This window comes from Mauremys mutica, chromosome 3 (assembly GCF_020497125.1).
Source record: "Mauremys mutica isolate MM-2020 ecotype Southern chromosome 3, ASM2049712v1, whole genome shotgun sequence".
In the NCBI taxonomy this organism is placed as follows: Eukaryota; Metazoa; Chordata; order Testudines; family Geoemydidae; genus Mauremys; species Mauremys mutica.
Window position 1 is genome coordinate 210,019,568 of NC_059074.1, and position 26,174 is coordinate 210,045,741.

Below are 26,174 nucleotides of genomic sequence, written 5' to 3' on the forward strand. Positions count from 1 at the left end.
CTGTCAAGACTTAGGAAGACAATTTCCCTGTGAGTTACGATGTGCATCCACTGGAGTGTCTTTCCTCTTTCTCTGAAGCAACTGATGCTGGACACTGTCACAGAGGACACTGAACTAGATGGACCCCAGTCTGGCAATTCCTGTGCCTTTAATATTATAGGGGCTGGTAGCAGTGTCTATTAATAAAGGTTGTGCAACACTTCCGATTTTAAGACCACGTTTTTGGTTGCTAATTACTTTGCCAAACTTTAACTATTTGGGCTGAAATTTTCCATGGTGTTTTTCTGTCTGAAACTGAATTATGTATTTATAGTTTTAATTTCAGCCAAACTATTCCACAGTTTCGGAGAACAAGGTTAGGGAAAATGTTTTGTAACTTTAAAAAAAAAATCTCTAGTGATCTCTTTTTTCAGAATCTCCAGCAATCCCTTGCCTTTGAACAAGGACTTGCCCCAGCAGGGAGTGGCCTTTTGTTTTACACCTGTGCCTTTTTGCCATCCTCTTGAAGAACCGCTCAAATTTGGCCAATCTACAAACTTGTGAAAAATCTCCATTTGCATGTGCTCAGTAGAGACTTTGGAGATTTTAGCAGCTAAAATCTCCGAAGATTCTATCCTCACTGAGCATGTTCTATCCCTCCACAGCTCCACACTGCATATGCACCATTTCCACAGACAACCGGCCATGCTCCATCCCCTCGCCACTCTTAGCTACGACTGGACTGCATGTGTGCCATCCCCACAGAGCAACTGCGTGTGCTCCCTCCAGCCCAGGCTACTCCCCCAAAACTGGACTTTCCCTCTCATTCCTATTCCCAGCTGCTTTGAGATAGGGCCAGGCACCAGAACTAAGAGCAGGGTGCCCCTCGGAGCTCTGTGACCCCTCTCCTCTGCTGGCATCTGGGCAACATGTGGGAGGAAGTCAGAGGGGGACAAGGGCAAGACCAGGGGGTGGGAGGAGGGAAAGGAGTAGATGGGGACTGGAGGATGGTGGGGCTGGAGAGAGATGCACCAACTTGGTGGTGCAAGGAAGCTGGGCCTAGGAGCTGGTGGGAGGGGAGGCTGGGAGCTAGTGAGGGAAGGGGGGGGGGATGTGCCCTTTGGAAATAGCTGCGTTTGCTGCTACTCCAGAGCAGGGTCGAGGCCCCTTTCTCCAAATGGCTCCACACCTCACAGCCTGTTTTCTAGGGATTGTGGGCGCCCGGCTTGAGGGACCTGGAAGGGGGGTGATTTCCAGAGGGCAGAGCCACTCTCAAAACCCAGCCCTGTGGACGTGTCTAAAAGGAGGGCACCAAAGTCCCGTTAAAAACGGGGTGCAGGATTTTATACCAAGCGAGTGCGAAAGGAGCTGTCACCTTCATTCCTGGGAGGGGGTGACGGGGCACCTCTTTGTCGCAGCCGAGGCCAGCAGCTCCCCCGGGACATGCTCCCTGCAAAGCGAGAGAGCCCGAAGATCCTGTTCTCTGAGCTGGGCGCAGGGAACCACCTGCCCCGTTTGCTGGGGGGGTCGGGGACCGGCCCTTAAACCCGTGCGGGCCTGGCGAGCTCGGGTTTTGGTGCCGGGCGCAGGCGGGTCCGGCCTTCTGCTGCAGAGCCCGGCGAGGGGAGCCCGGGGCGGAGCGTGGCAGCAGCTCGGCGCCTGCGAGCCGGGCTGGGCTCGCCGGGCTCGCGGCCAGGCTGCAGAGCTCCCCCCGCCCCCGGCTTGGCGAGCGCGCAGGCGCCGGGCTCCTCACTGCAGCAGCGGGCGCCGGCCGGGCTCCGCGCAGCCCCGAGCGAGCCGCAGGTCCCCGGCAGCGAGCCCCGGCCCCGGCCCCGCAGCGAGCCCCGGCCATGGCGGCGCCCCGCAGCGACAGCGAGAAGCGGAAGCAGATCAGCGTGCGGGGCATCGCGGGGCTGGGCGACGTGGCCGAGGTGCGGAAAAGCTTCAACCGGCACCTGCACTTCACGCTGGTCAAGGACCGCAACGTGGCCACCCCCCGCGACTACTTCTTCGCGCTGGCGCACGCGGTGCGGGACCAGCTGGTGGGGCGCTGGATCCGCACCCAGCAGCGCTACTACGAGCGGGACCCCAAGGTAGGGCCGGGCCGGGCGGGGGGGACGCGGCCCGGGCACCCGGGGCTTTGCGGGGGGGGGACGCGGCCCGGGCACCCGGGGCTTTGCGGGGGACGCATCGCGGGGGGGGGGGAACGCGGCCCGGGCACCCGGGGCTTTGCGGGGGGCCCGGGCGGGCAGAGCGGGGGGCGCATTGCGGGGGGGGGACGCGGCCCGGGCACCCGGGGCTTTGCGGGGGGGGACGCGGCCCAGGCACCCGGGGCTTTGCGGGGGGGGGACGCGGCCCGGGCACACGGGGCTTTGCGGGGGGGCAGAGCGGGGGGCGCATTGCGGGGGGGGACGCGGCCCGGGCACAAGGGGCTTTGCGGGGGGCCCGGGCGGGCAGAGCGGGGAGGGGGGGACGCGGCCCGGGCACCCGGGGCTTTGCGGGGGGGGACGCGGCCCGGGCACACGGGGCTTTGCGGGGGGGCAGAGCGGGGGGCGCATTGCGGGGGGGGACGCGGCCCGGGCACCCGGGGCTTTGCGGGGGGGGGACGCGGCCCGGGCACCCGGGGCTTTGCGGGGGGGGGACGCGGCCCGGGCACACGGGGCTTTGCGGGGGGGCAGAGCGGGGGGCGCATTGCGGGGGGGGGGACGCGGCCCGGGCACACGGGGCTTTGCGGGGGGCCCGGGCGGGCAGAGCGGGGAGGGGGGGACGCGGCCCGCGCACCCGGGGCTTTGCGGGGGGGGGACGCGGCCCGGGCACACGGGGCTTTGCGGGGGGGCAGAGCGGGGGGCGCATTGCGGGGGGGGACGCGGCCCGGGCACACGGGGCTTTGCGGGGGGGGACGCGGCCCGGGCACCCGGGGCTTTGCGGGGGGGGGACGCGGCCCGGGCACACGGGGCTTTGCGGGGGGGCAGAGCGGGGGGCGCATTGCGGGGGGGGGGACGCGGCCCGGGCACACGGGGCTTTGCGGGGGGGGACGCGGCCCGGGCACACGGGGCTTTGCGGGGGGCTGCCCGGAGCTGGGGGGGGGGGGTGGCAGGCGCTGGACGAGGCAAGGCCCCGCCTGTCTGAACCGCCCCTGTGAAATCTGGCCGCCCCCGCCTGAGCCCAGCCTAAGCGGGCGACCCCGCAGCCTGGATGTGCGGGCGAAGGACCCGCCCCCGCGGCGGGCGGGACAGGCGGGTGTCGAGCTCGGATGCTGAGGCTTCAGCGCGCCCGTCCGGCCCTGCAGCTCTGGGCCCCGCCAGCGGGGCCCCCCGGGGTGCCGGTCGCTCCTCCGGGAGCCGGTGCCCCGCCCCGCCGCCGGAGGTCTTGGCGCGCCGCGCTCAGTCCATCGGGCCTGTGGGATCCGCAGTTCGGCTTGGCACGTCTGGTTCTTCTTCGAGATGTGTTGCTCCTATCCATTCCAGTTAGGTGTGCGCGCCGCGCGTGCACGGCTCTTCGGAAGATTTTTACCCTAGCAACTCCGGCGGGCCGGCTGGGCGCCCCCTGGAGTGGCGCCGCCATGGCGCTGAATATATACCCCAGCCGGCCCGTCCGCTCCTCAGTTCCTTCTTTCCGCCCGTGACGGCCGTTGGAACAGTGGAGCACAGCTCAGCTGACCTCCACCTCCCTAGCTACTCGTAGTTTTCTCTTGTTCTGTTTATAGTTGTAGTTAACTCTGTTTGTTTGTAGAATAGTATAGTGTATTTATTTTACAGGGGTCGGGGTTTATCCCCTTCCCCTCACCCGGGGCCGGGTCCGATGCCCGGTCCACAGCGTGTTCTAATGCTCGGCCGGCCACAAGCCGCTGCCGACAAGAGATCTTCTCCTAAGTGCCTCGAGGGATATTACCTCACAGATAAGTGCCGCATTTGTGAGGCCCTTAATCAGTGAACAAAGGGGAGCGGGGCTTTCGTTTTAAACAGCTCCTGAGGGAGGCAGCTCTTGCTCCTCCACTCTCGGCGCCAAGCGCTAGTTAGTTTTCAGGGCGCGCTCCCTCGGCACCGGACCGCCGGTGCCGCCAAGGCCTCCTGGCACCACCGTTACTGACTCCGACGTACCCTCGGCATGGACCTCTCTCCTGGAGGATGAAGAGTTACTCCGGCCAGGCAAGAGCCGTCGAGTCCGGTGCTGGAAAGCTCCCCGGTACGCACCGTGGTCGAGCTCGCCCGGAAGCTGCGTCCGAGCCGCCTGCTCCGCAGCCGAGCGCTATGCTCAGTCGGATCGCCCGGCACCGATGTCTGCCGCAACACCGACAATATCCGCACCTTTTACTCCGGCCAGGCAAGAGCCGTCGAGTCCGGTGCTGGAAAGCTCCCCGGTACGGACCGTGGTCGAGCTCGCTCTGAAGCTGCGTCCGAGCCGCCTGCTCCGCAGCCGAGCGCTATGCTCCGTCAGATCGCCCGGCACCGATGTCTGCCGTGGCACCGACAATATCCGCACCTTTCACTCCGGCCAGGCAAGAGCCGTCGAGTCAGGTGCCGGAAAGCTCCCCTGTACGCACCGTGGTCGAGCTCGCCTGGAAGCTGCGTCCGAGCCGCCTGCTCCGCAGTCGAGCGCGATGTTCAGTCGGATCGCCCGGCACCGATGTCTGCCACGGCACCGACAGTATCCACACCGTTAGCTCTGGCCAGGCAAGAGCCGTCGAGTCCGGTGCCGGAAAGCTCCCCGGTACGGACCGTGGTCGAGCTCGCCCTGAAGCTGCGTCCGAGCCACCTGCTCCGCAGCCGAGCGCTATGCTCCGTCGGATCGCCCGGCACCGATGTCTACTGCGGCACCGACAATGCCCGCACCATTAACTCCGGCCAGGCAAAAGCCGTCGAGTCCGGTGCTGGAACACTCCCCGGTATGGACCGTGGTCGAGCTCACTATGAAGCTGCATCCGGGGTGCCAGCTATGGTCGAGCTCACTATTCCCTCCACGCCGGAGACAGTGTCCACGGCGAGGGGGCTGATTGCAACGACAGCATCTACGCTGCCTCAACCCCCGGCACCGCCGGTGGGGGTTACATAGTCGATGGGCAAGCCTGCCTTGATCAGACCACCCTACCTCGGCACCGCACAGCGGCACCGTTCAGGGTCGCGGTTCCGCAGATGTTCTCGGTCCCGTCACCGATCTAGGTCTCGGCGCCGTTCTCCCTGTTGGTACCAGTAGTGCTCGCGGCACCGGTCAGCATCCCATTCGCCGGTCCGGGACACTCAGCTCCGATCAAGCCTCAGGCACCGCCCTCGGTCGACCGCCCGGCACAGCTTCGGTGGCAGGTCCCGTTCTCGGTACCGGTCTGTCTACCGGTACCGATCCCCGGTGCCGCATCGAGCGACGTCAGTTACAGACGGAGACTCTACCAAGAGCTTTCAGCTCCTCCAGGACCATCCAGCCACGCATCAGTGTCGTCCCGTGCGGACACTTCATATGCGTAGCACTCTGTTTTCCGATGTGCCCTCCAGAGTCTTCGAGGAGACCTATCAGTGGTCATTCTGGACGCCGTGGGTGTACTACCACGCCAGAGGCGTACCGGTGATCCCATCTCGCTCCGTTCCCTCCGAGCTCTGGGTGCCAGAGGTGACAATTAGTCGTCCCCGTCCGACCGGTACAGAGCAACCCCCGGTTCGGCACCGGGCTCCCAGATCCCACCGGATCAGGAGGTCGTCCAGGAGCTCGAGCCCACACAGGACCCGCTTGTCCCGGGCCTTTCTTCTTCCTCCTCCCCAGATGAGGCGGGGGCAGGAACATACCCCTCTGGCCCTCCTCTAATCGAAATGCGACCAGCCCCTAAATCCAAAGAGGCTGGGCGTGTGGTCTTACTGGGCCATAAGATGTACCCGGAGGGGGCCCTGCAACTTCGTGTAGCGAACCAGCAAGCCCTGCTTATCCGCTACTGTGGGTGGCGGTGGGCAAATTTACAGAGTCGGTTCTTCGGAACTCCCGTCAAGAGTTCGATGCCCTCCTGCAGCAAAGGACGGAGCTGGAGAGAGCTTCCCTCCAGGCCTCGTTGGACGCAGCTGACTCCGCTGCCATGACTCTGGCCTCGGGTGCTGCCACGCGGCGCGTTTCAGGACTCCAGTTATCGAGCCTTCCCTCGCAGCTGCGGCACGCTATACAGATCTTGCCCTTCAGTGGCACAGGCCTGTTCTCTGACAACACTGGCCCTAGGCTGCAGAACCTAAAGGGCAGCAGGGTCACTTTGCTCTCTCTCTCTCTCGGCATGCACACGCCGGTAATTCAGCGCCGACGCTTCCGTCCCCAACCTCCGCTCTTACCCTGCGCCTTGACAAGGTCAGGACATGGCCAGCGGGCGTGGCTTACACGGTCGTGGCCATCAATCCGCACCCCAAAGGAGCCAGAATTAGGGTCCTTCTGACCACCAATGGGGCAAAAGCCTACCCATCCTCGCCCCTCCTAAGGACCCCTCTCACGAGCGATTCCTCTGGCAAGAGGTGCGGACGCTCCTCCTCATCGGAGCTATACAGGAGGTACCTAAGGGCGAAACCTATTCCCCTAAGCGAAGGGAGGTCTCAGACCTATCCTAGGCCTGCAGGAACTCAACAAGTCACGATGCAGATGAGTTCCGCATGGTACCCAGGGCGACCGTCATCCCATCCTGGGATCCCGGAGACTGGTACGCCGCCCTTGATATGAAGGGCGCGTGTTTTTCACATTGCCATTTCTCTTCCACACAGAAGGTACCCTCGGTTTGGGGCCTACCATCGTTATTCCCAGTATACGGCCCTCCCGGTTGGCCTCTATACAGCCCAGGGGTATTCAAGGTGCATGGCTGTAATCGCCGCCTTTCTTCGCCACCGTCTGATACACGTTCTCCGTGTCTAGACGAGTGGCTCATTCAAAGAACCCCCGGGCCCAAAGTACCAGTCATGTGGGCATCGACACGAACCTTTTCCTGTGTCTAGGCCTGATGATCAATAGTAAAATCCACTCTGATTCCCATATAGGGAAGGGAATTCATTGGGGCCGTCCTGGACTCCAGACTCGCCAGAGCCTGCTTTCCTCAGCCTTGGTTTCAGGTGAGGGTAACAATTGTACAAGGTCTACGGACCTTCCCGCCAACTTGGGCTCGCTCTTGCCTCGGTTTCCTGAGTCACATGGCTGTCTACACGTTTGCAACTAAACATACCAGGCTTTGCCTCTGTTCACTTCAATCGTGGCTCACCTGGGGGTGCCACCCGGGCAGAGATGGCATACTCGTGGTCATCTCGTTTCCACCGAGCAGCCTACGCTCCCTCGACCGGGAGTCGGCGTCCTCCCCGGTGTATCCGGGGATGCTGTTTCATTCACCCCTCGGGGTCCCTCGTGACAGACAGCCCATCTCTCGGCTGGGTGCGCACCTGGTGTAGTTTCGCACTCACGGCCTTCGGTCAGCGCAAGAGCTGGCCTTACACATCAGTGTCTGAGAGCTGAGAGCAGTCTGCCTTGTGTACCAGGCGATTCAGCTGGCGGATCGTCTCAGCAGATCCTTCCTGTCTCACAAGTGGTGGTTTCCTCCCGTCTTTATCTATTCCGTTTTCCAGAAGTGGGTCTTCCCCCGCATAGCCCTCCTCGCTTTCGCGAGAACGGAGAGAGGGAGAGAAATTCTCCTCGTTCCAAGGCCTCTCCCCAGGCTCGGTCTTGGAGGATTTTCCTGAGGCCATGGATCAGCCATCTGCCGTACGCTGTCCACTGTCCCCGCTGGTTCACAAGGTCCTGCTCAAACTCCGCAGGGACCAAGCGCCCCTGATCGGGTTCGCTCCAGTGTAACCTGGGCAGCACTGGCACACCATGTTGCTACACCTCTCGGTAGCAACCCTCTTGGCACAGACCCCATGACGCGGAATCACGACAACCTTCACCACCCGGTCTTGTAATCCCTGCACCTCACAGCAGGACTCCTGCGTGGCTAAACTGATCCGAGTTACGTTGTTCGGCCTCGGTTCTACGGGATTCTCCGGGGTGGTAGAAAATTCGTCCATTCGATTAAAGTATCTGGCCGAGTGGAAGCGTTTCTCATGCTGCTCCGAAACGCGCAATGTTTCTCCCGCCGAGATCCCGCTCCATTCCATCTGGTTCCTCAGGGCTTGGAGCGTTTATGCACCCCCCCCCCCCAAGTGGGGCCCCGCCATAAACCTGGCTCTTCAATCTGGTTCTACCCAGTTTTATGACTGCCCTATTCGAGCCAATGTCAACATGCTCATTGATATAACTGTCCTGCAAGGCAGTTTCCTGTAATCTTTCCTGCGGCCACACGAGTCTCCGAGCTTCAGACTCTCACAATAGGCCCAAGGGATACTGTGTTCCTCAAGGACAAGGGCAGTTATTACCACGTCCGACCTGCCTCCCCAAGGAGGTGTCGGCCTTTTATATCCACCAGGATATCTTCCTTCCGGTCTTATTTCCGAAGCCACTCTCTGTGCAAGGAGAGCAACGGTTGCCCTCCTTCGACATCTATATCTAGCGGACAGAGCCCTCTCGTAACACCCCCACAACCTTCATCGTACCGGCATACCGGACGAAGGGCATACCTGTCTCCTCCTAGAGGATTTCATCTTCAATGACGTTGTGCATCTGCACCTCTTCTGTTTCGGCCCATGTGCCATAGAGCCACCTTGCTGCACATTCCGCCAGGGCTCACGCTTCTCAGCTGCCTTCCTGGTTCGCATTCCCTTTCGGGGGATGTGTTGTACACCTACCTGGTCCTCGGTCCACACCTTTGCCTCATTGGTCCCAGAGTCCAGAGCTGATGCAGCCTCTGGCTTAGCGGTTGCGTTCTGCAACATCTAACTCCGACCCCACCGCCTACATAAGGCTTGGGAATCACCTAACTGGAATGCATAGGAGCAATCACTCGAAGAAGAAAAGACGGTTACTCACCTGTAGTAACTGTTGTTCTTCGAGATGTGTTGCTCCTATCCATTCCAGACCCGCCCTCCTTCCCCACTGTCGGAGTAGCCGGCAAGAAGGAACTGAGGAGCGGACGGGCCGGCTGGGGTATATATCCTGCGCTATAGCGGCGCCACTCCAGGGGGCGCCCAGCCGGCCCGCCGGAGTTGCTAGGGTAAAAATCTTCCGAAGAGCCGTGCACGCGCGGCGCGCACACCTAACTGGAATGGATAGGAGCAACACATCTCGAAGAACAACAGTTACTACGGTGAGTAACCGTCTTTTCTCCAGCCCGGGCGGGCAGACCCAGCGCGGCCGCTTCCCAGAGGGTCCGGAATCCCCGATCTAAGAGTGACGGGCGTTGGCCAAAGCGCGGCGTTGACGGGCAGGGTTGGGGCCCAGCCACCCCCACGGGAAGGGCCGTCACAGCAGTTGCCAGGGCAGCGGAACAAGTCAGTCCGAGGCCTGCGCGGCTGCGGAGTTATATATCGAAAGAGCGGTCAGGTCATCCAGTGCAGCGGCTCTCAGACTAGCCTCCCGAGGACCCCCAAACTCCCCTGCTCTGCCCCAGGCCTCAGCCCCACTCCGCTCCGTCCCCTTCCCCACCTCTTCCCATCCCCCCTCCCTCCATCACCCACTGTCCCCCAGGCTGGGGCAGGGGGTTGGGGTGCAGGATGGGGTGGGGGGTGCTGGCTCTGGGAATGAATTTGGGTGCGGGGGGAGAGGGGAGGTGCAGGATCTCGGAGGGAGTTTGGATGAGGGAGGGTGTGGGCTGCAGGATCTGGGAGGGAGTCTGGGTGTGGGAGGGGGTGCGGGGTCTGGTTCTAAGAGGGAGTTTGGGTGCAGGGTCTGGGTCTGGGAGGGAGTTTGGGTGTGGGGGGAGGGCGGGGTCTGGTTCTGGGGGGGAGTTTGGGTGCAGGAGGGGGTGTGGGCTGCAGGCTCTGGGAGGGAGTTTGGGTGTGGGGGGGTGTGGGCTGCAGGCTCTGGGAGGGAGTTTGGGTGTGGGGGGGTGCGGGGTCTGGTTCTGGGAGGGAGAGTCTGGGGGGGGAGGGCAGGGTCTGGTTCTGGGAGGGAGTTTGGGTGCGGGGAGGGTGTGGGCTGCAGGCTCTGGGAGGGAGTTTGGGTGCGGGCTCTGGGCTGGGGCAGGGGCTTGGCTGCAAGGATGTGCCGGCCACTTCTGGGAGTGGCGCAGAGCCAGGGCAGGCAGGGAGCCTGCCTTAGCCCTGCGGTGCCGCCGGACTTTTAGTGCCTAAAATCTCCCGGTTTGGCTTCAGTAGCCTCCAGGAGATAGAGGGAGGGGGAGGAGTTGATCAGTGGGGCCCACGGACCCCCCGGAATACCCTCGGGGACCCCAGTTTGAGAAATGCTGATCTAGTCCATCCCCTTGTCAGAGCAGGGTTGTTCCGTGTGTGGCTTCTAGAGCTTTGTCCAGTGTAGCTTTAAATGTGCCAAGTCGTGGGGCTGACCTAGATTCATAAATCTAGTTTGATCCGTATAACAGGCCAGAGAATTTCACCCAGTTCAGCAGGGTGTCTCCTTCATCCTGCTAGGGGGGAGCAATGCCTGTGTAGTTCTTCTGGGGAGCAGGGGAGAGAGACAGCGGTATAAGAATGCAGCTGTGAAATGAACCACTCACCTGCATGTCACAGCAGAACAGCTGTATTACACAAATCAGGAAATGTAACACTTGTCCGCTCAAATAATCAGCCTGGATTAAAGGCCTGTGCTTCTGTTGATCTCAGTGAGCACTGAAGGGCTTCCATAGGCCAGGGAGGCTTTAGAAAAGTTTGCTGGAATAACTATACCAGCAAAGCCTCCTACTGTAAACACAGTTTATGCTGTCGGAAAAGTTCCTTTGCTGTTGTAGTCTATACCAGTTCGGCGAGTGAAATAAAACGTATTGGCAAGAGCACCATTATGCGGCTATTACTGTGGCTACATTAGAGATTTTGCTGGTATAGAAATGTGACACCCTCCTCTCCTCCCAAAAAATCATACTTTAGCCGCTGCCTTTGATCTGCCCACAAAAGTCTCTCATATAGACATGGCTATAGACTTCAGTGGGCATTGGACCAGGTACTGTGGCAGTACCGTGTTTGTTTCATGCATGATATACGCCCAATAGAGATTTAGATGAAGGGCACATTCCATGTTTTCTGTCTTAAAGTACCTTTTCTGTCCCTCATTCAGAAGAGCAAATATGCACCATCCTTCCTCTTAATCCAGGGAGATACAAGGAAGGAGAGAGTGTTTTGCAGGCGATCGACCGCATCACTTGCCACACTCAAAAACTAGGCTGGACAGAGGCTCACTAGGAGGCATACAGAGAAAAGTGTCTAAAGAAAGATTTAAAACATTGCCTGGTCATATTTACTCTCAGCTTAGTCAAATCAAGGCATGAAGTGATATGGGAACCTGCAGAAGACTATTAAAATTGAGAACATTAAAGACTCTTCTCTGTGCCTTTTGACACTTTTTATTCCCTTCATCCTGGCCAATGGAAATGGGCGAGTCGGTTTCACTTCTGCTCCTAGACAGTTTCTAATCGATTTCACGATCGGGTTCTCATACTAGCAGAGTGCTGTAATGTTTGAGTGCCAAAACTGCAGAGAAATAGGTAGCTGTTTAAAAGAAAATTGTTTCTATTGTAATGAACAAAAATGAATGGAAACACGTCTAAAGTTTTGTAAGCTTTTACAGAACCTCAAATTTAGGTCAAATTTGCCTTGAAGAAGTGTCGATTTAACATAGGAATTTGAGTCTAGATTCTCAGCTGCTGTACACGAGCTGAGAATGTGAACCTTGATTCATACATCGTGGTTTTCTTGCAGGACAGTTTCCTAGTGCTGTAAAAGGAATGGTTTGGTTCTGTTTCGCCCACTTCTTATAGTTTGATTCACTCACATTCTGATATGAATGCTATAAGTGGGCTTTATTTAGCATGCATCCCACTGCAAAATGTGGCTCTTTTAAAACTAGGATGGTCTCCCCAAACAAGTGCTCCTGCTTAGGCATGTTAGGCATGTTATACATGTTTGGGGGGCGGGGGGGAGAATAGCTCAGTGGTTTGAGCATTGGCCTGCTAAACCCAGGGTTGAGAGTTCAATCCTTTAGGGTGCCATTTAGAGCACTGGGGTAAAAATCTGTCTGGGGATTGGTCCTGCTTTGAGCAGGGGGTTGGACTAGGTGACCTCCTGAGGTCCCTTCCAACCCTGATCTTCTATGATTCTATGAAAGAATATAATAGCAACCTCTTGGCTGTGTACCAGTTGCTTATTTCAAAGGAATGAAACGTATTAAAGTCAGAGTGGGAGGGGACTAACCAATGTTATTGCTTATCCTACTTCCTTAACTTAGTGTTTTCCAAAGAAGAAATGATCCATGGAACGGATGCTGGTCAAATATTTATCCAGTGAGAAACTGGGCTCGGATAAAGCCATTTGCTGCAGACAGACTCACAGGAGCTCAGGGGAACATCTTCCCACATAACTTTTTGTTATCATGTTGATGTCCCTATCAAATATTAGTTAATATTGTTGCACGGTGCTGATCAGACAAGTATGGCTGTTTAACCCATAAATCCCCATGGCTCTTGTATTGTTGCAGTGATGGTGTAGAAAGACAAGTGGTACTTAAAATAATGCCACAGTCTCAAAATTAAGGGTGGTTTGACGTACCAACTGGATCAATAATTCAGGTTACCCATTCACTGTGTGAAATGGATTGCTGAAGCAGAACAGTTGGATAGATCATTTTAGGATGAAATTCATCCCATGGCCCCCTGTAACCAAAACCACTGCCAATAACTTTTGACACTCCCTGATTTCCAGCCATGACATTTTCTCAACCCTAATCTGCCTCAGCAAGCCAAGTCTCCTGGAACATGTGATTCATTTAAAATTCCAGCCCTTGCCAATAGACCCCAGAGGGATGCGTGTTGCTTTAAATGGTGGTGGAAAGTTGAGTCCATATTTATTGAGCGAAACCCAGGCACTGCACTTTCTTTTTATTCCCAGAATCTCATAGAGGGTGATCAGCCTGGCACTGATTTATTTCTACATGTCTCAACAGGGATGACCGTCATGCTAGGAAATAGCTCCTGGCATACGCCTGATCAAAAGCCCAGTGAAGACTCCCATTGACTTTGGGTCAGGCCCACGTTGATGAATACAATTAGGAATCTTAAATGAATGTGACAGGCCCTGTGTGTGGCATTTCAGCTGCAAAAAAGCAGCACTTCGCTGTGAAGAATGGTTTTATAAATATACAGCTAGGGCTCCCAGATCACTTGCGTTCCAAGTTAATTGGGGAAACAATCTTATCAGAAAATGGCAGCCTGCTGTAGCAAAATCATGCTCTGGGCAGAGATAGGCACAGGGACACTTGGCTGATAAGTTCCTCACAAGATCTCTCTGACAAACAAAACGTGGTCCATGTTACGCAACAGGCGGCACGGCTACAATTCAGGAAGGCCTCTCTATCGCTGGAGGAGCTTCACTTTAACTGATTTCAAGGGGGTTAAGCCGTGTTCACTAGAGCCAGGCAGGAGTTTTTGGATGGAACTTTTTTTGGTCAGAAAATGTCAATCCAATGAAAGCGAAACTTCTTGTGGGAATGTGCCAGTTTCAATCCAATTTTTGGGAAAGATTTCTCAGACCTAGGATGGAATTCCTAGTGAAAACCGGAGAGAGAGAGACCCACGCTAGAATAGCCGATAGCCTAATGGTTAGCGCACTTGGACTGGAACCCAGGTTCAGGTCTGGGCTTGCCTGATTCAGACCACGGACTTGAATCTGGGCCTCCCACATCACAGGGGCATGCTCGCTCTCTTTCCCAAAAAAACAACAAAAACACAAACAAACAACAACTTCCAAGGGTCTTGTTTTGTTCCAGTGTGGAAAAGGGAAACCAGTTCCCTCCCCAGCGCTAGTGCTGTCCTGAATTGAGGCAAGCTGAGAATTGCATCTGAGCACAAAGAGACCTAACGTGAACCCTCTTCACAATGAAGTGTATTGTGTTAGGAGGGACTGCTTGATGGCTGCATGCCTCCTTTTGGGGAGGAACATATGGGGCACATTGCTGGTAGGACGTACTTCAGAAACTTCTTCAAAAGGCAAAGCAAGCCATACAGGAACATGACCTTGGTGCTCGCACGAGGCATGTATGCAGTGTGGGAGTCACTGGTGCTCTCACACCAATAACTAATAAAATTAGCGACATCTTTATAGCTTTTCCAGCCTGCTCTAAAACAGACCACACTTATGGCTTACCAGGGACTGGCTTTATTAACAAGGAAATGAAAACAAAAATCACGCAAAATTCATGGCAAATTCTCTTCCGAGGCTTGGCAGCTCCTAGGGTGAGATGAGGTCGTGTCACTTCACTCCACTCCAGAGTGTCAGTCCCTCTCTCCTATCTGAGTAGGATAATGAGCCTGAGTCAGCAGAACCCACTTAACATTCCCCAGCGGGATCAACATCTGCTAACAAGGTGGGGGTGTTTTCTGGAAAAGGATACGACCCTGCCCTGTTGGATATAGGGGAGGACACAGTCCCTCTGTGTGAAATACAAACCCTGTTCTTTAGATCTGAGGGGCGAGAACGGGGGGAGGGCTCTTTCCCAGGGTCTGGTGGAGTGTGTCCCTCTGTGCACATTGCTCAGACGTCCTTTTGAGGAAGGATCAGTGCTTGGCTCAAAGTCAGAATAGCTATTGAGAGAGAGAGCACAGATTCAGAAACAAAGATTCATAGATTCCAAGGCCAGAAGGGACTGTTGTGACCATCTAGCCTGACCTCCGGTCTAACACAGGCCAGAGAACATCCCCAGAGCAATTTCTAGAGCAAAGCTTTTTGAAAAACATCCAATCTGGATTTTAAAATTGCCAGAGTTGGAGACTCTACCACAGCCCTTTGTAACTTGTTCCAGTGCTAATTGTCCTTGCCGTTAGCATGTCCTGGAGCAAGAGGCAGTATGTCTGTCAATGGACCCGATTGCGTTTTTCCAGTCTTAATTGTGCATTAACATTAGTTTTTCTTCATAGAATATGTGTACATTTCACCTCCATATTCAGCCCCCTTTGTGTTGCAAAGTCTCAGCCTGGGAAGTAAAATTAATTTTCTTCCTTCTGTCCTTTTGATGTATTCCACCAGCGTATTTATTACCTGTCTCTGGAATTCTACATGGGCCGCACCCTGCAGAATACAATGGTGAACTTGGGTATGCAGAATGTCTGTGATGAAGCCATTTACCAGGTAAATTTCTCTGCAAGTCCTGGTTAGAGTCAAGCAAAACTTTTTTGCCAAAATTTGTTTAGAAAGAAAATTGATTTTTGACAAAACTAATTTTTTTAAGCTGTCTCTGCTGTCTATGGAAAATTTTGATTTTTTTCCATCAAAAAGCCAAACTCCTGTAAATGAAAGTATTTCCTCCTGGGAGTTGTGGTTTGGTTTTCTCATTGTCCTAAATGAGACAATTGTCCCCATTGTCCTAAATGGGCTGTGCACCTCACCCAGACACATTTCCCATAATGCACTATAGCTAAGGATTCCCATGATGCAACTGCCTGCTATCACCAGGAGGGGAGATCACGGTGCATAGTGGGAAATGTAGTCTGACAAGGGAGCTGAGCCTGGAGAGGAGAATGGGAACATGAGAGGCTTTTCCTACAACTCCCAAAAGGCACCACCGCAGCATTTCCTAGTAGAAATATTTCAGGGTTTTTTTTGTTTTTTTTTAAAAGCTTTCAGTTTGTCACTGAAAAGTCAGTTTTCTGTAGAAAATTCAACAAACAGTATATGTGTTTTCATTTTTGTAACATTTCCCCAGAAGAAAACCCATTTTCCAACCAGCTCCCTTCCCCATTTTCTCTTAGCATCAGTTGGGACCCACAGGGTCTGATGAAGCTCTGACAAGACAGTGGCAAAACACCCATCCATTTCAGTGATGCAGCTGGATAATGGTTTGGGGCTTGATCTTGCAAGGCATTGAGCACTTTGCAGGTGACAATGAAATGTTTAGATGTGCTTAACTACAAACACACTCGTATAGTCCCATGTAGAGCTGGTCAAAACCAGTGAAATGTGAATGAAAAAGTTCATGACTTTTTTTTTTAATTGATTTTTCAAAAGTTGGTCAAATCTTTTCAGTTTTCAGCCAGCTCTATAACTCTCTAAAGCTAGAATATCAGCCACCCAACGGGGGCTCTGGTACATGTGCACCCATTGATCAGCAGGAGCTGAGGCCTCTCATTTACACCAGTGTAACTCCACTGGCCTCAGTGTATTTACTCATAATTTACATCAGGGTGAGTGAGAGGAGACTCAGGCCCAAGGTTTGAAGCCCCACTGAGAGGCTCTGCTGAGTTCGCTGGGTGGTGGAGCCGGCCTGCAGAGCCCAGACACTGCTGCAGCCTGCTCCAGGGCACGAATACCTCTGGGAATCGGGCTGTAGAGCCTACGCATTGTGGCAGCTTGTTACGAAGTGTTGGTGAGCCGGGCGTGGTGCGGCCCTGAGCAAAGCATGGCCTCCTTGGGGCTGGAAGCATCGTAAGGGAAGGAAAACGGAGCAATCCCTCCTCTTACCCTCTCCCACAGTTATGCAGTGCTTCTGTAACAGACCCACTGACTGCTTTACACAGACCCCCGTCAGGGAGGGTCTCAGTTTACTGGGTCCTGCCTCAGCGCAGGGCGCTGGACAAGATGGGCTCTTCTAGACCCACATTTCTATGAGTCTGTCATTCCTGTGACCCGAATCCCCACCCGACTCCACTCCGACTCCCACCAGGTTCCCTGGAGTTGCCTCTGCCAGAAGAGAACTTGGGTGGAGGGGGAACCGGGCAGGAGCCTGTCAAAACACTGGGGCAGGCAGGGAAATGCTCATCATTGTTCTGTATCCTCACAAGCATCCGTCCTGGGTGTGTCACGGACCAGGGCAGCGGCGTGACCCTGCCCTCCAGAGCTGACAGCCTAACCAGACAGAACAAACGGAGAATCAGGAATGGGGATGTAACATACACATGTGGCCCATGTCTTATCAGCATCACTGTTTGCTCTCTCTCTTTAATTCCTCCCCCTTTTGCCATCGGTAACCAAAGCAAATGGCTTGTGCAAAGCTCATTAATTTTACAGCATCCTGAAGCTTCCATCTAATCTACCCACGTTTGGTCTAATGTTATTGCTCCCTTGAAAGTACCGTGACTCATGAAAGCTAGTGACTTTGGCAGAGGCCCCAGTATCCTCTGTCCTTGAAGCAAGTCTGATAGCTTGAAATGTGTGCGTGTATCATCCAGCTCGTTAAAGATTCAAGAGGCTGAGCTTGGCTTGGGGATATTTTTGTTTCAGTGGTTGTTGATCGGAACAAAGCTTTTGTGATGGAAAACAGTCGCTGCAGGATCCATCTGCAGAGTGCGATGTACAGGCTGCCAGTAACACAATACACGGCAGTGGGAGAAGAGTCCACGAGGAATAAACTCGAAACCTCTTCATGCTGTTGCTGTAGCTTCCTCTGCTAGTAACAGGGGACTTCGGCCCCGATCTTGCTCGTGGCACTTGCGCATGGAACCCCACTGGGACTCTGCCCACACTGAGGTCGTTCCGGGATCAGGGCCTATCACATAGGCCCTCAGTCTCCTTTCGCTACCTGGCCTTTGCTCACAACTCCGCTCAGTAAAGCCCCCTGGAAATTAAACCCAACAAGCCAAGGTAGCGTGACTTGGAGAGATGTTGAACGATACATCCCTGGGCTGGCCCTGCTGAAGGAGGAGACACTTAGACCGCATCTACACACACAAGTTGCACTGCTGTAACTATTCTGGTATAGCTGTTCCTGTACAACCCCTCTAGTGCGGACGCTGTTATACCGGTATAAATGTGCTTCTAGTTGTTAACTGCATGCCCGTATGGGGTGTAACGGTGTCCACACTAGGGGTTGTACTGGCATAATTATATTGGTAAAAAAAAATAAATCACACCCATAATTACCTACTTGGACTTGTCCAAAAACCACATATTGGTAAGTGTGTCTGACGCTAAAGTTCTCCATTGCTGTCACTCCCCGTAAAACGGCATAATAGTGCAGAGGCTGAATGTTCGTTAATACTTGGCACTTTACTACTTAAAACAGTCTACTGATAATTGCTAATTAATACACATAATGCTCCCCTAAGGGAAGTGTTATCATCCCCTTCTTACAGACAGGAAACTGAGGCACAGGGAATTGGAGTGACTTGCTCAAGGTCAGTGATGGAGCTGGGAATAGATCCCAGGTTCCCTGAGTCCTAGCCAGCGGTCTAACCACTTCCTCCCTAGGAAGGGCTCTGGGATCCTTGGCTGACAAGTGGTTTACATCTGTGAATTAGATCAATGAACTATTTCTGTATTTAATGGTGCTCCCTATTTAGAAATAAAAAAACAAATTCTGGGCTAAATAAAGTGGAAGACTCGGGAGCTGCCAGGTGGAGTTGCTGTGACATCAGTAATAGGAAAGGCAGGCAGGGTTTTGTGGGGAAATGTGTAATGATGTAATTCTTTCCCTCCCATCCACACCATTTACATCCCTTTAGAGGAAGAAAAGTCTTTTAAGTCAACCAAGGGCTTGTCAACACACACAAGCTGTGCTGCTTTAACAATACTGGTGTGGCTAACATGGTATCAATGCCCTAGTGTGGACACAGTTATACCAGTATAAAAGTGCTTTATAGCAGTGCAGCTATTCCGGTATGGGAATAAGCTATGCCAGTGCAAGGCACCTTTGTGCCGGTATGACTGCCTCCAGGCGAGGGATTATTTTGGTAGAATAATCGCACCCAGAATTGCTCCTCCATCTGTGGACAGCAAGCATGGCAGCCTCAGCTTCTGATCCCACTCTGCTCTCGGTAACTAGCTAGCCCCAGATTTAAAGTGAATTTAAAGTGGAATTAGAAGACATGATCAAAAACCAGGATTTCTGTCCTGTGGGAAATTCCAACAGTTAAATGTTTGTTTTCATCCCGATTTGAAATATTGAAACTTCTGATGGAATAGAAAGTTCTGGAAAAATCTCAATTCAGAAACATCAAAATCTTTTGTTTCAGGTTCACATTAATCTCTGCATCCCCCTGAGCCTACTCTGTTGCCTCCTGGGAGTTGTAGTTCTGAGTTCTTTTTGCTCCCAGTCTCTCTTGCGGGCCTTGCTCCCCCATTGGACTACATCTCCCATGATGCACTCTGGCAGATGCTTCATTTCAGAACTGCATTAATCTCTGCATTTTGTTTCCATTTTTCCCCATGGAAAATTCTGCCGAAATTGATCTTTTCCCACCAAAAATTTCAACTTTGACAAAACCCCGTTTTCTGATGAGAAAAGGTCGTCTTTGAAATTTTCAGCCAGCCCTAGGCATTAGTTTTAGTGATGGGAGTGGAGGCTTGGCCTTCCTGAGTGGCTGTGGAGGAGGTTTGGGGCAATTGATGCTGGGGGTAGGTCAGTGGACAGTTTTGGAAGGTCAGAGCTGAAGCAGCCATATTTGTTGCTGGCTTTCAGCTGGGAAGTTCTGAGCCAGAACATTGGGGGACATTTCAGCATAGCAGGAATAACTTGCAAGGTCAACCTGTGAACTTGGCATTAACCATATTCTGGGCTAAGAAACCCCTGGGCTCCAGAATCCTTTGAGGCTCAAGGTACAGTTACTAACCCTGGAAAGGAGGATCATCCTCAAATCGTTATGCAAATAAGCCAGCAGTATGAGTTGTACTGTGATTGGCTGATTGCCATCCCTTCCTGGATTAGAGGTCTTTGTAGTTTTGAGGGTTGCCAACCAGGAAGCGTTTGGTGTTTGATGTAGCAAAGGAAACCTGCAGATCCTAATAAAAATGCGGTTGGAAGCGGGATAGGGTCATTTGTCAGAGGAGTTAGATTGCCGAGGGGGAGAGAAGCCTGGGTGTGTTTTTTCTCCCCTTCGGAGGGCTGCAGGGAAGCCTGCAGGGCTCTGTAGGGGTGATGCCCTGGCGCTGAAGTTGCTGCTTTCTCAACAGCTGGGGCTGGACTTGGAGGAGCTGGAAGAAATCGAAGAAGATGCTGGCCTGGGTAACGGAGGGCTGGGTCGCCTGGCAGGTAATGCCCTGTTCTTTGTATTCCCAGTGATACCCTCTGCAAGGCTTGGCCACGTGGCAGCGCTGCCCCTGCCTTCCTTGATTAGCCTCCCTCTACAAAGGGCAATTAACTGCATCTAACGACTGGCCAGGCATGGTGTAGGCACAGCTGCCCAAGCTGGCTTCTAACACGTCTGGGTAGCACTGGAGGAGGCCCAAGGCCTTGCCTACACTAGCACTAGCCCCTAGCACCCATCTTTCTACTCCTTGGGACTGTTGCCCAGTCTAATCCAAAGTAGGCTAGAAATTCACAACCTCCCCCCACACACACACACACCCCTCTCAGCCCGTTGGTTGTGCACAATTTTTGAAAAATTCCGAGTCCCAAAAAGGAAAAGCTGCTGATTGTCTCAGGCCCGTAGCCCCATGCAAGTCACAGGGCTGAGATGTGGACACGGGCCCAGATGTCCTAGCTGGGATTCTGCAAACCTGCTCCTAAGAGGGATCTTTTGCTTTGCTGTTTCAGCTTGCTTCCTCGACTCCATGGCGACGCTGGGACTGGCAGCCTATGGCTACGGGATCCGATACGAATTTGGCATATTTAATCAGAAGATTGTTGATGGCTGGCAGGTCTGTCGGTGGGGGAGTTCAGCATTCGGTTTGTAATATTCCCTTGGATTGTTCTGACAATCGATCGTGGATGGTCTTGTCGCGCCTAACGGCCCAACGGAGAACAGGCCCTTTTTGCTTGGTGCTCTGCATACACGTAGGGTGAGGTCGTTCCTGCCCCACAGAGCTTGCAGTCTGAATAGTCAGAGGATGGAGAACCGAGGCCCAGGCAGATGAAGTGACTTGTCGGAGGTCACACATTGCATCCATGGCAGACCTGGGAACGGAGCCCAGATCTCCCGAGTGCCAGTGCGTGGCCGGTCCCTCTGTGTATTGTGACGGACAGCAGCTTACGTTACTGACCCAAATGATTGTGTCGTTCATTTTTACTCACGCTGGCCCTGCAAAGGCAGCGCAGTTATGGGAGAAAGGGCTGGATTCTTCGCTGGTGTGAGCACCGCAACAAGCTGCAGAATCTTGGCAACGGCTGATGGTTCATGAGCAAAGGAAGCGCTTGACGGGCATTCAGGTCGCTGGTGCACTCTGAAGGGTGACCAGGCGGACAGAGCCCTGTCCTTGTACTCTCAGCTGTGCCCATTTGGCAGACGAATCAAGGAGGCACAACAAACATGGACGCCCATGCTGCTGTCTAGAGTTACTGGCCAGATCCTCAGCTGGTGTGAACGGAGCAGCTCCATGCAGTCAGTGGAGTGCACCGATCTGCACCAGTGGGGGATCCGGCCATTAACGGTTAGGGTTTCAGGGAGGTTCGTGTGTCTCCTTTTAAAACTCCTTTTTTAAAGCTCGGGTTTTTTTTTTTTTTTTAATTTTAAATGCCGATTACAAGAATCTCCTTCTTAGCAGAGACCTAGTTCGGCCCTGGCTAGAATAACCTCCCGTTGTTGGTATGTTTCAGGTGGAGGAAGCTGATGATTGGCTGCGCTATGGCAACCCCTGGGAAAAAGCCCGCCCTGAGTATATGCTTCCTGTGCATTTCTATGGCCGAGTGGAGCACACTGCAGAGGGTGTGAAGTGGATCGATACTCAGGTATAAAGGTCCCCCCTCACTTTGGGAATGGTAGTGACATGGCCAGATGCGACTAGGGAGGGACGCTGGGCTGTCCCAAACTAAGTTTGAAGCTGGGTCTCTCGTTAGAAACGTAATCCCAGCCCCACTCCCGGCTTTGCCAACTCTAAACCAGACTGCCTACGGTTCACGCGGTGATCGTTTGCCAAGACAAATCAGGCAGGCTGCAGTAACATACCTAGCGTCAGACTGTTCAGGGCCCGATTCTCCCTTTACTTACACAGACTTCAGTGGAGCTACTCCGGGTTTACACCAGTGCAGGTTGGTGGAGATTGAAACTCCTGGTGGGTGGTTTATTTTTCTTCCCTCAATTTGGGGCAAATCTTCCAACCCTTTTTTCTGGCTGTTTATATCTCAAAGCCAGTGTGAGTGGAGATTTTTTTTATAGGATTTTCTCTGTGGCTTTAGATAGTCTGGAAGGTTTGGGTGGAGAAGATTAGTCAGTTGTTATTTGCAGTTGCTGGATATCTTCTTTTATCCTGTGTTTTGTACAGCGCCTAGCACGTTTGGGCCCTGAAGCCTGAGTGGCGCTGATGGAAGTGAGAGCAGCTCTATGAAGAGAGAAGCAGGAGCTGTTTAAAATGAGCCAAATGACCTAAACAACAGGGGTAAAGGTCCTGGCCCCATTGAAGTCAATTGCAAAACTGCCATTGACTTCAGTGGGTCCAGAATTTCACACTTGGCTTGAAACGTTTGATTTCCGGGTGTTTTAATAAGTGTGAATTTCTAAAATCTGGTCTTTTAATCCAGAAGTTGCCAGATAACAGTGATTATTGCGTATAGTCCTGGGTGCTTTCCCAGAGAGGCACCCAACAGGGGAGAAGGGGAGTTTTCCTCCCATGCTACTTACTTACCACCTGCGGGACCAGAGCCTGGCCTCTCGTACATGCTCCCTAGACAAGAGGGAAGATGCTCAGGGGAGGTAAGGCTGGGAACAGGGAGATCTGGGTTCTGAATGTCTGCCACAATTCCCTGTGTGAGGGTGGGCTAGTCAGCTGGTCTCTCTGTGCCTCAGTTTCCTCATCTCTAAGATAGGGTTAATATACTAACCGATGTGAGTTCTGAGTGAGCCTTTCTGTTCCGGCTGCTGATGCTGCTCATTCTCAGAGCAGCATGGCGAGCTCTAGCTCTCTGCTGGTCAGTAGGAAGGACCCAGCAGCTGAGTCACACAGCAGCGTATGTTGCAGGGGAATGTGATGTGTGGGTGGAAATAAACATTAACTGATGGCCTGGCAGCATGGGACCAGATTTTCGAGTGCTCAGCCCCCAGATCCGGAGCTGGATTTTTCAAAAGGACTCGGCTCCTGATTAGGCACCTAAATAGATTTTCACAAATGCCAGCAGCACCCAGTGTGCTAAGCATTGCCCCTCCGTCTCAGGCGCTAGCAAGAACAAAACCAGCCTTGCCTGGGAAGGAGCAGGTGGGTCTGACGGCATAACACAGCTCATTCAAGCTTCGTGACCCTCCTCCTGGGACCCCTCCTCCCAAATCCTGCCTCTGCCCCACACCCAGCGTCGGCCACATTTCAGGCATTCCAAGGTTGGTAGCAGGGCAGCCCTGCCTGCTGTGTAAGCGAGAGTCTGAAGAGCTTGGCAGTGTAAAGCAGCATCAGAGACATGATCACGGTGTGGAATGGTCTGTCTGTGCCTGGGTGCAGCAGCTCTGGTTCTGCAGTGACACAGTCTGTCTAGCTCAGGTCTCTGTCTGGGCAGCGTATTTCATCGCTAGCAGCAGAGCAGCTCCCGGGGGTGTATTTCAGGGGATTTATCCCCGTGGTACAGCTGGGCATTAAGAGACTAAGTGACTTGTCCAGGGTCGCGCAAGGACAGGGAATTGACCTCTCAGCCCAGCACACCAACCACAGCCCATCCTGTCTGTAGCGAGCCCCCAGAACTCCCTGTTCATGGTCTCTCACGGGTTTCCATAGCAAACTTGCTCAGCTTGCAGATAAAAGGCTGTTTGTTGTAACTCATCCTGGGCTGGCAGCGTGACCACTCTTTCCATTTGATTGTGAGGCTCAGGAAATTTGGTGCTTTCATTAAAGCCCCAGCTCCTGGAGTCAGCTGGTTCTGAGAGACTCCTCGCTTTCAGATAAAAAAGCCATGTGTCTAATCCTCATGGGAGTGGTGAAAAACTTGAAAATCTGAATTCTGAAGGTTCAAATACCAGAAGGCAAATAAAGCAGAAGAGCCCCAAGTGTGTTATTTTTACAACCCCATGGTGTGTAAGCCAGGCCTGTGGTTACTGGGGGCTGGACTCGTGACGGGTGAGCGCTTGGCGCTGGGTCCCCACCTTCTTGTGCCTGGGGCTGTCATTCACAGCTGGGCCTCGTGGCTTCAAAATGCTCCGGTTCTGCTCCGCTAGAGTCACCAAGGCAGAATTGATCCTGCAGCATCTTTCATGCTGGGGATGGCATGGGGGAGAGGGAAAGAAAGCAGCAGAACTCGGAGCCCAGCCGGAGACTTGCAAGCTGAAAGCCGTTGGCAGATCCCAACCCCAGCTTCCCAAGCTGCCATTTCTGCAGCGTCACGGTGCAGGGCAGAACAGCACTTTCCATGTGTCCCTGGCACAGGCATTTGACGTAAGTGGTTCCTCTTACTGTATCCTTCCCTGCAGTAAAATTGGAGCTCTGGGGTTGGAAGAGTATCTGGAAACCACCTGATAGTGAGCTCTCTGGGCCCAGGTATCCTGTCCAGACAACAGTGCCCTGCCCCGGGCCTCGGGTTCCTAGGCAGCGCTGTAATACAAGCAAATAACAACTCACTACTGCTGCATTACGCTCCGAAGAGCAGATTCACGCAGCTCTCAGCCGACAGCACATCTCCGTTACGATGGGCTCCCATGTAGAGGCCCCATCCTGCAGACACTTCCGTGCTGCCACGTGTAGCGCCGTACACTCACCGTATTAAAGCTAAGCACGTGTTAAGTCTGTGCAGGGTTGGGGCCTGCGTTTGGGTGCCCTGCTGCCCTTTGCATCCCTTATTTTGGTTCCTCTCTGATGTGTACAAGTCACGGTGTCCCACGTGTGCTGCTTGGCAGGCTTTGAGCCATGCAGATACTGACCTAGCGATGAGCTCGCCTGAGCTTCCGGCAAGAGGAATTGGAGTCAGGGCAGTTTAGTGCTGACTGGGGAATCTCTGCTCAGGAAGCCTTCAGATTCCACATGATTTCCCAGCTCCAATTGAGCTGTTTCTGTGGCTGTCATGGGAACCTTCAGTCTCTCCCTGTGACCGTCTCTTCCTCACCCAGTGCGCCAGGGGAAGGGAACTCGCATGTTTCCCTGGAGTGTTCCTTGGGAGACTGTCCAAGGAGCACAGGGGGATAGACCATTGCAAATCCTCCAACCCTGCAGGCACTTACAAACCTGCTTAACTGTAAGCACAAGCCCAACAGGGTTATACTCACGTGCTTAGAGGTAAGCGTGTACCTATGTCTTTGCAGGATCAAGGCCTAGATGGGTGTAGTTGTGATTGCAGGTTACTGCACCTGCAATAGCTCATGTGCGACCCTTACTTACAGGCCCTGTGGAATTTAGCCAGTACATTTCAAGAAACATCTAATGCGGTTCTGGGGGAAACATGCTTAGAAACAGAGAGGAAAAGCCTTTCTGTAGTGGTGGGTTTTACACAATTCTATCTCTGCTACAGATGGGTATTGAATCTGCAGGATGCTTTGGATGTTAATGGCCAGTGAGGGTACATTTATAACACGTGAATGAATAATTAATAGATGTTTTAAAAAATGGTTAAGCAGTTCTAAAGGTCAGCGATAGCACCTTTTACCGATGTGCTAGTTACTATCTATAACACATGCTGCTTGGGTGCTATTGCTACAAGAATAAGAATACACTATGTCTAGTCATCACTTATTAACCTTTTATGAACTATTGATAAATGTGCCCATAATATAGAGCGTGACCATTATAGCAACCAATGGATTTTAGTTGGTGTGATCTTTCAGTAAACCAGGAATTTTATTTCTCTGCTGTTCTACACACACACACACACACACACACACACACACACGTTGTTTTCTTGCCTATTTTGCACCCTGAGGACATCCTATAGCTAATTGGAAGTGATGTATTCTCCTCTTACAGGTAGTTCTTGCCATGCCTTATGATACCCCCGTGCCAGGATACAAGAACAACACCGTTAACACAATGAGGCTGTGGTCTGCCAAAGCACCCAATGACTTCAACCTTCAGGAGTGTAAGTGCTGTCTCTCTGCAGCCTCTCTTCATTGCTTACCTTGGAATCTCGCTGCGGCAGGGAGTCTCGTGTGTGTGTGTGTGTGTGTGTGTGTGTGTACAGCACCTGGCAGAGTGGGACCCCCAGATACAATAACACACACGGTAAATGACACTTAACACCCAGGGGTATATTTAAATCAGTCCCCCCACTTTGTTAGGGCAGGGCTGGCGTCTCTGGCCAAAATAAAAATTGTTCTGAGTCTTCAGATGTCAGTTCTATTGGAGGGCAAGTAAATTTGAGCCTTCAGTCCATTTACCTGCAATGCAGGTGTG

The 26,174-nt window shown here is 53.6% G+C and overlaps 1 protein-coding gene across 2 annotated transcripts in view; it reads left to right on the plus strand.

Moving 5' to 3' along the window:
- The first annotated feature begins 1,746 nt into the window (after window positions 1-1,746).
- PYGB (glycogen phosphorylase B) overlaps window positions 1,747-26,174 on the plus strand; it is a 45,512-nt gene continuing 21,084 nt past the window's right edge. Inside the window, exons 1-6 of one of the 2 annotated variants that reach the window (XR_006577867.1) lie at window positions 1,747-2,072; window positions 15,039-15,140; window positions 19,896-19,974; window positions 20,479-20,582; window positions 21,478-21,609; window positions 25,749-25,860. Coding sequence is in view for 1 of the 2 variants with exons in the window: in XM_045009027.1 (XP_044864962.1) it covers window positions 1,830-2,072; window positions 15,039-15,140; window positions 19,896-19,974; window positions 20,479-20,582; window positions 21,478-21,609; window positions 25,749-25,860 (772 nt within the window). In the remaining variant the exon portion in view is untranslated. The remainder of the gene's footprint in view (window positions 2,073-15,038; window positions 15,141-19,895; window positions 19,975-20,478; window positions 20,583-21,477; window positions 21,610-25,748; window positions 25,861-26,174) is intronic. The other variant, XM_045009027.1, reaches the window with a different exon arrangement.